This window comes from Pteropus medius, unplaced genomic scaffold (genome assembly GCF_902729225.1).
Source record: "Pteropus medius unplaced genomic scaffold, Ma_sr-lr_union100, whole genome shotgun sequence".
NCBI lineage: Eukaryota > Metazoa > Chordata > Mammalia > Chiroptera > Pteropodidae > Pteropus > Pteropus medius.
In genome coordinates, this window is record NW_024347793.1 from 960,291 (window position 1) to 974,623 (window position 14,333).

General features: G+C 57.5%; 1 protein-coding gene and 1 long non-coding RNA gene across 5 annotated transcripts in view; one reads left to right on the forward strand and one right to left on the reverse strand.

Annotated features, from left to right (window-relative positions):
• Positions 1-14,333, forward strand: part of KDM4B (lysine demethylase 4B) — a 100,555-nt gene that overhangs the window by 19,742 nt on the left and 66,480 nt on the right. For all 4 annotated transcript variants that reach the window (XM_039878431.1, XM_039878433.1, XM_039878434.1 and 1 more), the window contains exons 2-3: positions 8,751-8,849; positions 13,490-13,655. In XM_039878431.1, the coding sequence (XP_039734365.1) occupies positions 13,515-13,655 (141 nt within the window). In that variant the 5' untranslated portion in view covers positions 8,751-8,849; positions 13,490-13,514. The remainder of the gene's footprint in view (positions 1-8,750; positions 8,850-13,489; positions 13,656-14,333) is intronic.
• On the reverse strand, positions 11,893-13,491 carry LOC120615413 (uncharacterized). The gene is made up of 3 exons (XR_005656259.1): positions 13,146-13,491; positions 12,547-12,655; positions 11,893-12,132 (listed from the first exon to the last, which is right to left on the reverse strand). It is a non-coding gene; the product is annotated as an uncharacterized LOC120615413 (long non-coding RNA).

Consider the following 14,333-nt stretch of genomic DNA (forward strand, 5'->3'; position numbering starts at 1 on the left):
CCTCTGCTTCCTCCCTCTACTCCTCCCCGGTTTCCTCTCTCCCACCTCCTCCCCTCCTCTCTGTTTCCCTCTCTACTCCCTTTCTCACCCTCCTGACAGCCCTCTTTCTCCTCCCCTTCCTCCCTCCCTTCCTCCCTCCCCTTACCTCCTTCCCTCCCTCACCCTCTCCCTCTCTCTCTCTTTTTTCTGAACTGCTACAGGTAGATTCCCGTTTCCTCTAAATATGTCAGTGTTTATTTCTTCGAAACAAGCGGTTCTCACGTGAAATTATGAAAATCAGAAAGTTAATTCTCCAGCTTCTCAGAAGAGAGCCCAGGATCACATGTCGCATTCACTTGTCACGTCGCTTTCGTTTCTTTGAACCTGGAACAGCTCTTCAGTCTGTCCTTGGGGATCATGACTGACATTTTGAAGAGTGCAGGCGGGTTATTCTGTAGGATGTCCCTTGCTGGTTCCTCACGCTCAGGTTCCTGTTCCTGCGACGCCCTTGGGCAGGACCATCTCACAAGCGATCTGGTGACCTCTGCGCACTGGATCCGGATCCGGAGGCCTCGGGTGTCAGTTTGTCCCATTTCAGGTCATGTTGACACGGTCACCTGGTTAAGGCGGTGCCTGCCAGGTCTCTCCGCTGTAAAGTTGCTATTTTACCACCCAAGTTCAGTAACTTCCTCGGGGGCCGGGGTGCTCTGAGACAGCCAGCACCCTCTCTTTCCTCCAGCACTCACCGCTCGCCTTAGCAGCCAGCTCATTCTTGCCAAACGGCGATTGTCTCGCTCCGTCGGTCCTCCTGTGTCCCTTGGTTGGCTTTCTGCTGTAAGGAGCAGCTGTGTCTTCTTCCTCCCTTGTTTGCTTACATCACCGTGGACTCCTGGATTCTCACGTGATGTAAGGTTATGATCCATTGTGCTCGTGATATTGCTCCAGGGTCCCAGATTCACCTGGAGGGAGGGCCCCATGAGGCTGGCTCCTGTGTCCTTTTGGCAGGTCCCCACTGTTCCCTAGGCACTTCCTTATCTTCGGACATAGTGAGATGTCGCAGGACCATCCTGGACTCTCCCTGCTCCAGCCCTGGGGTTGGCTGCTTCTCCGGGGGCCTCTGGTTCTTGTGTGGACAATGCCGTTTAGAAACCAAGATCCGGGTGCTCGGTGTGCTCATTGCCAATGGCGTGTCTACTTCTAGGCCCTCATTGGCCAGAGCTGGGAAATAGGGGTGTGAATAAGTACCCACATGCATGCATGAGCGTGTGTACACAGTGTATACGCATTTCACACACCCACCCATGCCATGCACGTCCATTTCTGCTTCTGGCTCCCTGCATGTACATACTAGTGCCCAGCTGTACACTCCTAGGCCTCCAGTCCCAGCCCCGCGTGCAGGCGCCTTGCTGGCTTCCTTTCTCCTTTTTGTAACTCTCTCCTCTGTCGGTACGAACCCGTCCCATCCCCTTCAGTAATAGAAGTCTCCAGAGTAGAAGTCAATATTTGTTTTGTCTTTTTTTTTTTTTTTTTTTAAGGCATCTAGTTCTAAAACCGTTTTAAAATGACGTGGGTCAGTTCTTTCTTTCCCTTCTCTTTACCGTGGTTATGTTATTTACTTGAGATATAGTTTGTTTTGTTTCTGTGTATATTTTATAGCCGGATCCCCCCCAACCCTTGTTGATTGCATTCATTCATGCATCCGTTCATTCATTCAGTATGTGAGACGTTAGCATGTTTCCAAGGACCGTGTAGAAAGTTGTCTGGAGAGAAGTGTCATCTCCCGTCCCTGCCTTCGCCCCCATGCCCGCCCCTCCCTGCGGGGACCAGATCACTTGTTGCTCAAAAGAGCAGACGTGCGTGTTTTCTTAGAGCCCGTTTTCTCCCCCGGAAGGCAGGCAGGACTGCGGGGACCTGGGATCTCGCTTGTGCTTTGCTCTTTTCCCTGGAAACCACGGTGCCGGCCGCGGGGGGAGGTGGGGGGGGTCCTCGCTCCCCTGCACAGCTGCGCAGCGTTCACCGCTCCGTTCCAGCATCTCGCAGGGGATTCCCTGTGTGTAGGTGTTTTTGTATTGTCAGAAGAGTGTTGTCAGTGGGTTTCTAGAAGTGGGATCGCTGGGTGGAAAGATCAGAGCGCGTGTCTCGTTAGCTGCTGCCAGGTACCCTTTCGGGAGGTGGCGTTGGTTTGCTGCCCCTGGCGTCGCGGGGCGCGAGGGTCCCACAGCCTCGCCACAGGGTGCGCTGTTCTGAGGTGAGAAGCGGGATCGCAGCGTGATTTTAATTAGCGTTTCTGAAATTATAAGCAAAGGTCGAGCATGGTTTAATATGTTAAAGGCCATTTTTGTATCATTTCTGTGAATTGTCTGTTCATGCTTTTCACTCATTTTTCAATGGATTTTTTTACCTTTCCCCCCCCAAACCTTTAAAACTTTAACACATATTAGGGAGCTGAACACTTTGTGGTATGTGTTGCAAATGTTTGTTCTCAGTTTCTCAGTTGCATTTTGCCTTTTTTTTTTGTCTTGCCAAAGTGTGTGTGTGTGTGTGTGTGTGTGTGTGTGTGTGTGTGTGTGTGTGTTTAATTTTGATGTAGTCAAAATTATAAATCTCTTCATTTGTTTTCTGTGGACTTTGAGTTCTAGTTAAAAAGCCTTGTATTTGTTTTTTAGTTGTAGTCATTGCCCTGAGCTCGATGAGGGATGCGCCGTGTTTTCTCTGGTCCCCGTGTGGTCGCGTCCTCACCCGTCTGGAGTTCATCGTGGCGAGTGGTGTGGGCTATGAACCTGATTGGATGGTGACCCCGCTGTCCCAGCGCCACTGTTCACCCTGTCCCCGTGCTTCGAGATGCCACCATTGTCTCCCTCTCGCCCTGATCTGTGGTCTCCCAGCCCCCTGCCAAGCAGTCACCCTCTAGAGGGACACGTGCACGTGTGTTCATGTCAACAAGCTGAGAGTGTGCAGTGTCACCGCAGAACTGGGCAGATCGCCTCCCGGCGTCCCCCAGCTCACGGCACCCACTGGGCCTTCCCGTCCCCGCGTTCCCTCAGAAGTCCCCTTAGCGAGTCTGCACCCATGGCCCAGTGCTGGGTCGTTGGGAGTCTTCCGCGCCCCGGACCCTCTGGAAGTCCAGGTGGACGGGCGGGCCATGTGTCCTGAACATAAATGCCCAGGCGTGGCTGGCTGGAAGGGGACGGGCACTTTTTATAAAAGAGATATTGCCAGGTTGTCCTCCAGAGACGTTCTGCTTGGCCACCGGGAGCAAGGATTGGCGAGGGTGCCCCGCCATGCAGTGTGTCATCAGATCGGCTTTCTTTGCCTGTGTCTGAAGCCTTCGAAATGACCGGGCACATAGCAGCTGCCATTTATCGAGGGTGTGCAGCGTGCCAGGGTCTCCTTTAAGTGTGTCGGTCAGTTACCTTATTTAACCCCCACAACCCACAAGCAGGGCTTTAATATAGTAGTCCCCACTTTACAGATGAGGAAACTGAGGCCCGGAGGTTAGAAACTTGCCTCAGGTCACACTGTCGGCTGGGACCAGGGCCCCATGCCTGTGCTCATCACCACGGCCACACCCCCCACTGTGGTCTCCAGGGAGAAAGGTCGGGGGACAGAGGGGGACACACCATGCAAAGTGCAGTCATCCAAACTATTCGTAAGGTTCTGCCATCACAGGAGCTGGCTTCCAGGAGGCCCCGGCTGCCCTGCCACCGCCCGCTCTGGGGTTTTGGCCTCTGTCCTTGTCCCTTGCCCCATCATTGTGGTGCTGAGTGTCATCTCGTGTGCTTATTGGCCATTCCTGTGTCTTTTTTGGGAAAATGTCCATTCGAATTCTTTACCCATTTTGTAAATTAGGTTACTTGTCTTTCCGTTGTTGAACTGTAAGAGTCCTTTGTATGTTCTGGATGTGAGATTCTGATGAGATGGAAGATTTGCAGATGTCTTCACCCATCACGTGAGCTGTCTTCACTTTCTTGATTACGACGTCCTTTGAAGCACAGAGTCCGATCTACCTATGTTTTCATCTGTCGCTTGTGCTTTTGTTGTTGTCTAGAAACCATCGCCTAATCCGAGGTCACAAAAATTATGCAGGTGTTTTCTTCTAAGAGTTTTATAGTTTGAGCTTTAACATTTAGATCTGTGGTCTGTTTTGAGTTCATTTTTGTTTGCGGTGTGAGGCAGGGGTCCACCTTCATTCTTTTGCATGTGCATATCCGTTGTCCTAGTGGAACTGTTGAAAGCCTCGTGGAAAAGCAACTACTTTAAGTGTGTGCCTTCACTTCTGGAATGTCACTTCTCTTCCGCTGCGTGTCATGCCACCGTAAGCCAGTACCACGCCGTCCCGATCACCGTAGCTTCGGCACCCCGAGCCGTGTCTAGGCTTGGGAGTGGATGTTAAGGAAACATGATGTGGTTCTTACGTTTCCACACAATGAGACCAGAGCCTCCTTAGCCGGCACCCAGACAGCCCAGGGTGCCCGCCGCTTCGCCCACTGAGCCCCGTGGCTCCCGCACTTGGATTTCGGTGTCAGGGAGCGCGTGGAGGGTTTGGTGAGACTTCATGAACAAGAGGCTCTTTCCCCAGTTCGCAGTTGATGAAAAATGTCGCTTTTCAGTTTTTTGAAACAGGAAGGGTCTGAAACTCGTGTTCAGCAGGTCGGCCCTTTATTCCGTCCTGGCGCCGGATTGCGGTGCGGTGTCGGTTTGTTTTTTCTTATCGGTTTGGATCTTTTTACAGCCAGACTCTCTTCTTCCAGCTGAGACCTGCTGTGCAGTGAGCTTCAGAGGACAGAGGTAGAGGTTTTTAACTTTTTCGACTTCTTAAGTATTTTAGACTCACTGATGTTGCAGCGACAGTACATAGAGTACCCGCGTACCCTTCAGCCGCCTTCCCGAGCCGGAGCTCTTAACATAGCTGCTGGGGAATGGCCCAGCTAACTACGCATTTTATTAGGGTTCCACGTGGGCCCACTCACATCCCTTTCTGCCCCAGGGCTCCTTCGGGGACCCCCTGTCGCATATAGTCAGCCGCCAGGGCTCCTCAGGTTCCTCTGGGCAGGGACCGCGTCTCAGTCTTCCCTCTCCTGTCACGGCCTCGTGCTTCGTAGGCGGTCCCTCGGCCGTGTCTGAGGTTTCCTCCCGATGACCTGGAGCTTACGCGTTTAGGGAAGGCTGCTGGGTGAGGTCTCCTCCATGGCCTTGGTCCCTTGGGTGAGGTGGGCCATCCGCCAGTTTCCACGTGAAGGTCACTCTTTTTGGGGCTTCAAGACAGTGCAAACACCCTGTTTCTCCTCAGCCTTCTGCCTGTCGATTTCAGATAGACAGCAGTTACATGCACCAGTTATCACTCTGTCCGTTTCATGGGGACGTGTGTCACCCTCCCTTCTCCATTTATGAATTCGAACTCTTTTGTAGAAGACAGTGGTCCCTCACTGTTTGCCACCCCTTTGGTTTGGCTCCCGTGTCCTTCCTGTGTGTCCGCACCGTCCAGTGGCAGCGTCCGTCCTCCCTGCCCCATGAGGCGCTCAGGCTCGTCTTATGTGTTCCCTGCCCCGGCCCCGGCGGTGACTGCTTCTCCCAGCAGCCTGGCCACTGGGTGCGCTCAGTGCTGGTGGTGTCATGGCTTCTCGGACCTGCCAGGCGACAGAGCTCAGAAACATGAGTACCAGCCCATGCCTCTCTGCCCGTCTGTATTTATGTCTGGTCCATCTGTCTGTATCTCTGTTTTTCAAAAGAGAGTTCATAGTGATGGGACAATCAGAGCGTTCAAGTCAGCGGGTCCTTCTGAGGCTTTGGGTAGCCTCCTCGCCCCGTGAGATGCCCCCGGTGGGTGGCAGGATATGCCTGGCCTCTTTTGGGGACCACTTGGGGCTTGTGGTTTGGGAGGAGGAGGCAAGGTGGGAGCTGAGCCCTCGTGGGTCAGGTAACGAGTGGTACAGGGAAGGGCTCCCTTCCTGTGTGGCTCAGAGGACGCAGTCCGCTCTCCGCCTCTCAGACTCCGGGCCCAGCGCCAGGGCGAGAGTGGCAGTGTGGTCAACCCTGGGCGGGTGAGAGCCAACAGGACCCGGGGGCCCAGGCGGCCCCACCTGGCCTGCGGAGGCCAAGCCCGTGGGGTCCCAGAGATGCCACCCATTGGTGGCAGTTCCTGGAGCCTCTTTTCCTGGTTCCTGCCTCTTTTCCTGCTCCCCCGCCCCACCTGCCTCACGCTCGTGTTAACTAGAGTCGGTCCTGTGTCCAGATTTCCTCATCTCCTCTAACGTCCTTTCTCTGCCCCAGAACCGCATCCGGAACCCCACGTGACATTCAGCCCTCGCGTCTCCTTAGGCTCCTCTGGGCTGTGACGGTTTTTCTTGTTTTCGGTGACTTTGGCAGTTTTGAGGTGGATTGGTCAGGGATTTTATAGAATGTCCCTAAATTGGAGTTCGGTCTGTTTCTCCTGGTTACGCCATGGGTTCTGGGAGCAGGACCCCAGAGTGAAGGGTCCTTCTCATCCCATCGCATCCAGGCTCCCGTGTCGCCGTGACCTGTCACTGCTGATGTCGACTTTGATCCCCCGGCTGCGTGTTCTGGCAGCTGTGTTTCTGCCAGCCACAGCCACTGCATCGTCACTCCCTTTTGGAAGGAAGTCACTCTGTGCAGCCCACACGGAAGGGGCCTCTGGTCCCTCGGCCCCGGCTGCCTTGTGCCGAGTGGGCCTGGGTCTGAGGCCAGGCCTCCGCATCCCAGAGCCTGCAGGGTGGCTGCCGGCCAGCCAGCGGACCCTGCAGCCCCTGAGGAAGCAGTGGAGGTGGACCGGCCTGGACCTTCATCCCTTGTGGACCTGGGTTAGGGTGGATGGAGACCTCGCCTCAGCTTGAGAACTGGGCCTTGACCTCAGCCCCGGTTCTAGCCTCCTGGCGGAGGGTTGGTGCTTTTGGCAGAAGGACCACTGGTCTCGGTGGCACAGGAGCCGTGGGCAGCAGCAGACTGGGGTCCGTCCAGCTGAGAGCTCCAGGCCCCGGTGGTTCGTCTGCTCTCCAGACCTTCGCGCTGGTGGAGACGGCCCTGTGTGGTGGGGGAGACACATGCCGAGAGACAGTTACAAGTGACGAGGGAGACGTGATCCCATCGAGACACATGAGAGGTAGAGGCTGGCAGCTCACGGCAGAGAGGCCTGTGGGTCAGTGGAAGCGAGAAGACCCCACCTTTGCGATCTGGGGAGTGCACGTGGAAGCTCCAGCAGTCTCCCCCTTCGCCGCCCTAACAGCTGACCACTGACCTGGTGACTCAGACAGCACCCGTTATTAGCGGACAGTTCTGGAGGCTGGAAGTTCAGCATGGTCTCACGGGGCTAAGGTCAAGGTGGCGGCTCCGGGGGACAGTCCGTTCTTTGCCAGTTCCAGCTTCTAGAGTTGCCCGCGTCCTCGCCTTCCCGTCCCTTCTCCACCCTCACAGCGCAGCCTCTGACCTCTGCTTCTGTCATCACATCTCCCTCTGAAGGGACCCCGTGACGACAGAGCCCACCCGCTAATCCAGGATAATCGTTCTGGCTCAAGATCCTCCTCGTAATCCCATTTGCAAAGTCCCTTTTGCCCTAGAAGGGAGCGTGGCCTCAGGTTGTGGGATTTAGACGCAGCCGTTGTCCTTGGCGGCCGAGTGTCTGCCAGCCATGGCCACGGGGAGGGATTCTATGGCGATGCCAGGTGCCGGCGGACTGTGGAGCAGGGTGGCCTGTGGCTGAGGAGTGCGAGACGCTGAGGAGCCCTTGGGAGAGCCCGCGAGGGTTCGCCGAGTCCAGGGGAAGGTGTGTGCAGCCTGTGAGGGCCACGTTTCCACAGCATGGTGTGGCTGATCAACCAGGGGCCGTGACTTGTTAAAAGACAGTACAATCAGTTTAATGGGTCGTGCCCAGTAATTTAAAAAAACAGATTAAATATAGAAAATGTCAGTGTGCATTGCCTGTTGTCAGGGTGTTCGTGAAACCTACGCTATTTAAAACTCTTGGTGAATTGGAGACAATGTGTGGGACCGAGTTCGACAAAGCTGGGCCCGAGGGCCGAGCTGCCCCACCCAGAACGTCTGGCCCACTGGGGACACTCAGGTCATGGACAGCATGTGCAGCGGCCCAGAAGCAGGGGGTCCAGAGGCAGGGAGCGTCTGGTAGACCGCGTGCCATCCAGGTTCACACGTCGGGAGAGCCGTGGGTGGTGTGGGTGCGAGGGCTGGCGAGCGGGCGCGGGGTGGCTGGAGCCCAGAGGCCGCACCGAGTTGAGTCCCATCCTGCATCCATCCAGCAGGTGCAGGAGCGTCTCCGCCCAACTGTAGGTCCCACAGGCGGGACCCTGCCCCCGTGGGTCCGCTCGGCCCTGCCAGGCGCTCCCTCTGTGCTCTGCGTCCTCGGGGTGCAGATGGCGGTCACCATGCGGGGTTGTCCATGTGAATTTCCTTTTTGGAAGGGCACCTTCCCCGGCCGTGGGGTTCACCGGAGGCAGAACTCGTAAACCCCTCAGAAGCCGCCTGGACCATCAGGTTTCCAGATGCTTCTTTAATTGCTCGTGGAGGCTCTTGCTTCCTCAGCTCCTGATTTTTAAGAGCTGAACTTAAAAGAGGCAGTGCTGGGAAGACTGGATGGGGTGCTCGCAGTTACCGAGTTCTGTGTCCCTCGAAGTGGCAGGGGTCTGGAAAAGGCTGAGAAAAGGCAAGCGTCCTTGGGCCACAGCGGCTGCCGGGAGTATGACGTGGAGTCGAGGCTTCAGCCTGCCATCTGTTTAGTCGTGCTTTTATTTTGTGTATTTTAGGAACTATCACCGTAGCTGGAACCTGACAGAAACCTGAGCCACTTATTGGAGCATCTGTCGTTGCCGCCTCGGCCATCCGGGACAGCCAGGAAATCCCAAGTAAGTGTGAGACCACGGCACAGAGGGATGCAGCTTTCTGCCAGGGCGGCCGTCAGGCCTGTGCCCTGCCGGGAGAAGGTGGCCCTGTTTAGTTCTGAGTCCCTGGGATATCAGAGTCTGCACCCCCTTAAAGGAGCCTGGACCGCTCTGGGGTGGCTCTGCTGGAGATGTCTTCTTCTCCAGTCCACGTGCTCCATGTTTGTACCCTCGCCCTTCAGCATCTGAACGCCTGTCCCTCGGTTCTAGTAGCCCCGAGATCCACTGTACATTTTGATGACACTCTGGTTGCCCAGGATGGGGTGCCTTGTCTGCGTCCTGTGGATCAAGTGGGACACCACTTCCGGGCTCCCTGAGGGCCCTGTTCGCCCGACCCCATGCCCTGCAGGAGATGATGACCAGTCACAGTCCGGGGGACGGCAGAGGGGGGCCCCTAAAAATGGAAGATTCTTTTTAAATGTATTTAAAAGAACCCCATCTGCTTCTGGGTTTCAACTTCAGGCTTTCTACCTTTTTCTGCACTTTTGTAATTAACCAGGGACAGAGGACAGAGGGTTTTAAAGTGATGGTCTCTGCTGGTGGTCCAAAGTGGTCACTGGTAGGGAGAGAGGGAACGAGCTGATTGTCCCCTGGCTCATATACATGGGGTGGGGATGACGGGGTGGAGGACAGACCATCCCACGATGGCTGCTCCTGGTGGCCTGAGAAAGGCTGCCTTGTGTTCAGTATTGATCTCGGACAGAGGCCACGTGGCTAATTAGGGACTGGTGTGGACCAGAATGTGGCTTTTTCAGAGGCATCGAAAACTGCGACTGCTTTTCAGAGGCACTGTCCCTGGACGCTGAACGTGCCTCCCGTGGCTGTCGTAATGCGACCATTAACCTGGTGACTTCAACCAACCCACGCTTCTGGGACAGTTCTGGGGGTCATTAGTCTGGAGTGGGTGTCGCGGGGCTCAGATCAAGGCGTTGGCCGGAGACCGGTCCTCTGGAGACTTGAGGGCAGACTCGACCTTGAATTTTCAGCCTCGGGGCCGCCCGCTTCCCCTGGCTTGGGGCCCCTTCCTTGAATCACTCCGACGCTCTGTCGTCCGTTCCCCCTCTGACTCTGAGCCTCCCGCCTCCCTTTATCAGGACCCTCGTGAGGACACTGGGCCCCCGGGGAATCCAGGATCTCCCCATCTCAGGGGCCTTGACTTAGTCCCATGTGCAAAGTCCCAGTTTTGCCATGGAAGGCACCACGGTTACAGCCCCAGGGTGAGGACGTGGCCGTCTTGCCAGGGACGTTACTCTGCCGACCACAGCGTTGTCCGAACTGCCCAAGCGTTTCCCACAGCGGCTGCGCCGTCCGCCATCGACCTGCCACCTGCAGAGTCTCAGGGTTCCGCTCTCACGTCCTCGCCAGCGCTGGTCATCGTCTGTCCTTCTCGTTCCAGCAGCCCTGGGGCCTGAGTGGTGGCTCGCTGCGGGTGTGACTGGCGTGTCCCGTTCACGTGCTTGCTGACCTTGTGTGTGTCTGCTCTGGAGAAGTGTCTGTTCGCTTTGCGCACTTGCTGACTGCGCTCCGCTTTTCCGGCACGACCCTGTCTTGTAAAGAGCACGTTGCTCTTTCTAGACTGTTCTGCGAGTTCCCTCATGAGGGCTCTCAGTTGGTTCTTTGTCCCTTCTCTCACGTTTCTCGTAACCTGGAAGGTTGGCCCACGGCTGGCGTTCAGATTCCTTTTTTATTTCTTAAACACGTACACGTATGGTTTTTATTTGCACCCCTTTCAAAAAATGTATCAAGAGTTACGGAGTGTTGGGATTATAGACCTTTTTAATTTTCTTACGTTTTCTTGTCAAAAAGTTTTATTTCAAGAGGCACGAATGAGAGAGAAGAATCACGCGCAGCCCGCCGTGGGGCTGGTGTAGCTGGCGGTGGCTGGAGCGGCCGGTCTCGCTGGGGCGCATTTGCAGGGCACGCTCTATGCCGTCTGTGGCTCGCCTGCTCTCTCGACCTCCTAGGCGGAAACATGTCTCCGTGAGACAGTCCTGTGGTCAGGCCCTGGGCCACCCAGCTCTGCTGGGACGAGCGGGTGTCCGAGAAGAGGCAGGCATACCCCACCGCCTCCCACCGATGGGGTGAGGTTTGGGTGGGTGGGTGGGGGAGCAGTGTCTGTGAGAGGCCGTGACCCCCTCCCCTGCAGGCCACATGAGCCAGCCTGGAGGGAGAGCGGGCCAACTAGCCAGGACAGGCTGAGCCAGACGCGAGAGCTGTTGGGGACGGGTGGATCCTGGCTCCTGCCACTCACCAGGGTGGGAGATTCAGGCTGTCTCAGCCTCTGGCCCTGCCACCTGCCTGCCGTGTGGCCTGGGCACATGGGGCCCGTGTCCTCAGTGAGCGGTGACAAATGGGCTCATTGTGTGGGGTGGACGGATTGCCCACGTGACGTGCGTAGAACAGGGCCGGGCCTGTGAGGTGCCGGCCTGTCCCCTGGGCTGCGGCCACAGCAGGCTGAGGGGCTGGCCTCTGCACCTTTATCAAGCCGTCGAGGGCGTAGGAGCAGGGGCTGAGACTCCGGCCTCAGAGGATCGAACTGACTGACAGTCGGTGTGACGTGGGTGGGTGGCAGGGCCCCCCTCGGGAGCCACCGCTCTGTACAAGCAGAGACGCCGAGCTTCTCCAGCCCTGTGGGACGTCTTCGGGGCTGATGCGGTGGTGTGGACAGCAGTGGGTGGCTGGGTTGTTGGGGTGTGAGAAAAGCCAGCTCTTTCGCCAGAGTCTCTCGCCCTTCCAGAGCCATTAGCTCAGCTCAGCTCCATGCTGATGTTCACAGTGGTGCTGGTGTCAGGGCTTGTCCCCTCAAGACGGACACACTGTCCTGTCTGCCACCGTGCTGCGGAGGTCCGCGGTGAGCCCCGATGGCTGTGTCTGGCCTGGAGGGGAGAGGGCAGGTGGGCTGGGGCCCAGGTGGGGCAGGTGGGGGTCCCAAGTGGGGTTTTCACCTAGGCCCTGGCAGTGGGTGAGTGGGCTGGCGGGCCGGGGGGGGTGTGGTGGGCAGTTCAGAGGGCTGCTCAAGGCGCCAGTGAGGGCAGCTCCTGGGTGGGCAGCCTGGCTGAGACCGGGGCCCTCTGGTGCCAGCTGCTCCTGGGGGGTTTGTGACAACCCCTTTGCTTCTATAAACTGTCTTCTTGGTGATTCCTTGTGATCCTACCCAGAGCCACCATCACATGCTGTCACAGGCCCTCATGGCCTGCCATGCACACTGCAGCTTTGTGGTTGCCCCTTGAGGAGAAGCATCAAGGCTCTGTGGACACAGGGTGGAGGGTCATGGTGGGTCCCAGCCTGGACGCAGCAGTGACCCTTATCTGTGTTAGGACCCTCGCTGGCCCTCTCCAGCAGTCTGGCTGTGAATGTGACCCTCAGGCTGGGTCCCTGCACCCCGCCCCCCTGTAACCCCCCCACCCCCAACCCCAGCCCCAGCCCCAGGCATGGGATGGGCTTTCGCAGGCAGGGCTGGGACCAGTGCCTGCCGGCCTAGGCCTCCAGATCCTGCTGGAAATGACCGCCTCTGGGATGACTCCTGGGCTCGTGCTGCCCTCTAGTGTTTGGTGTGGGGACTCTTTTGGGAGCCAGTGGCTGCGTCTTGGTGACATGGATCCTCCACCCACCTTCCTTCTGGGATGAGTGGGCTTCCTGGCTTTCTCATGCCCCAGCTCACCTTGGGGAGGGGGAGGTGGACTTGGTTAAATCGTCCCCAGCTCCTCGGGTCTGTGTGCACTGGGCTCTGACCTTTTCCGCATCCTGGAGCGAGCCTGGTCTTTCAGCTCCTTTTCAATTTGGAGAGTTGAACCAGGAGAATTTATTCAGCCAGTGGGGACCCTGCCCAGAGTTTCTCACCGAGCCCCTTCATGCCCAGGGCGGGCTACTGCCTGCCCCACTGGCTCCCCTTAACTCCCGGGACAGGAAGGGCCTCCAGCCTGCAGCCTCCTTCGGAGATGAGCCCGGATCCTCCTTGGGTGCCCGCAGACGTTGTGGGGCACACAGGCCCGGCCCCCTCCCCTCCTGTGCTGGGACCTCCAGGTGCGGGTGGGCCCCGCGCCGTGGAGCAGCTCTGGCCCCAAGAAGCGAGCCATCCCGGCTGGGCCTTCTGCCCGCCTCATCCCAGAATCCCGCCTGTGTGTGGCCCAGGTTCGCCGACAGCAGCCGGGCCCGTCCTGGAGTGACCCGCGTGCTTGGGCAGACACCGCCCAGAGCTGGGGTCCCTGCTCATGGGTTCGACCCGTGAAAGAACACAGACCGACATGCAGCCTCCCTCACCTTCCATAACCCGCCCCGTGCTGCGGCCGCTGTGTGGACGTCCAGCTCTGAAGGACCGTGTTGATCTGCGGCCCGCTGAGAAAAGCTTTTCTTTCCGAGGCCCCGGTTTAGAGCTGTGCTCTGGCTTCCCGTATCGCGTTGGCGCTTAGAGCTAGGACGTCTGCTTTTAATTAGTTGAAGTCATCCTGGTCTTTCGTGCCAGAGCAGAGCGAGGAAGTCGGCTCCCGGTCCCCTCCGCCCCACGTGGCTTCCGGGGGCCGCGGGGGTTTCTCGTGCGGCCTGAGGGAGAACAGGCCGCATCGGGGGCGGCACTGCCATGCTCACGCTCTCCGTCCCCCCCGCAGGTGTGGCGGTGTCTCAGCTGCAGCCATGGGGTCTGAGGATCACGGCGCCCAGAACCCGAGCTGTAAAATCATGACGTTTCGCCCAACTATGGAAGAATTTAAGGACTTCAACAAATACGTGGCCTACATCGAGTCCCAGGGAGCCCACCGGGCGGGCCTGGCCAAGGTGGGTGATGTCCTGGTCCTGGCCCAGCGTTTCTGCGTGTGTCCACGCTTGGAGGTGGCACACGTTAGCACGCTCACTGAGCCACACCGACCGTGTGTGTCTCCAGCGCGGTGGGTTCTGTAGCGGCCAGGTGCTGCTCTCAGCCCTGGGTTCGCAGGTGACTTGCATGGCTCCAGTCCCCGTGACAGCCGGCGTGCTGGGGCGGGGACACAGAGCTGCGCGGGGGCTGACGCAGTGGGCAGCGGCCGCCCAGGGCATCATGGCCGCGGGTCTCACCCACCTGTGGGGGAAGTGGGTCAGGAGTCTGGCAGGGCTTCGGGGTTTGCCTTTATGTGACGAGTCAAAAATGTTTTTCTTAGAGACAGTAATGCACGTGGGAGGCAAATTTAAACAGTGCGATAGAGCAGAGAGTGACAAGTGAGCTTCCCCCTTCCCTTCCCTGTCCTTGGAAGGGACAGGGATGCGAATGTCCCCTCTCCTTCCGTGGTGCATTACGCACATACGTGTACACACGTGTATATGCGTGTGTGTGAAGGCGGGCAGACACGCAAGCTCTCCCCGTGTCACCTTTTAGTAGAAATGGGTGCGTTTCTTTCTTTACCTTCACGTGAACCTGTGTATGTGGCATTACTCCCCCAGTAATTGGGCAGAACCTGCTTGGGGTTCTTCTAGTTGCTT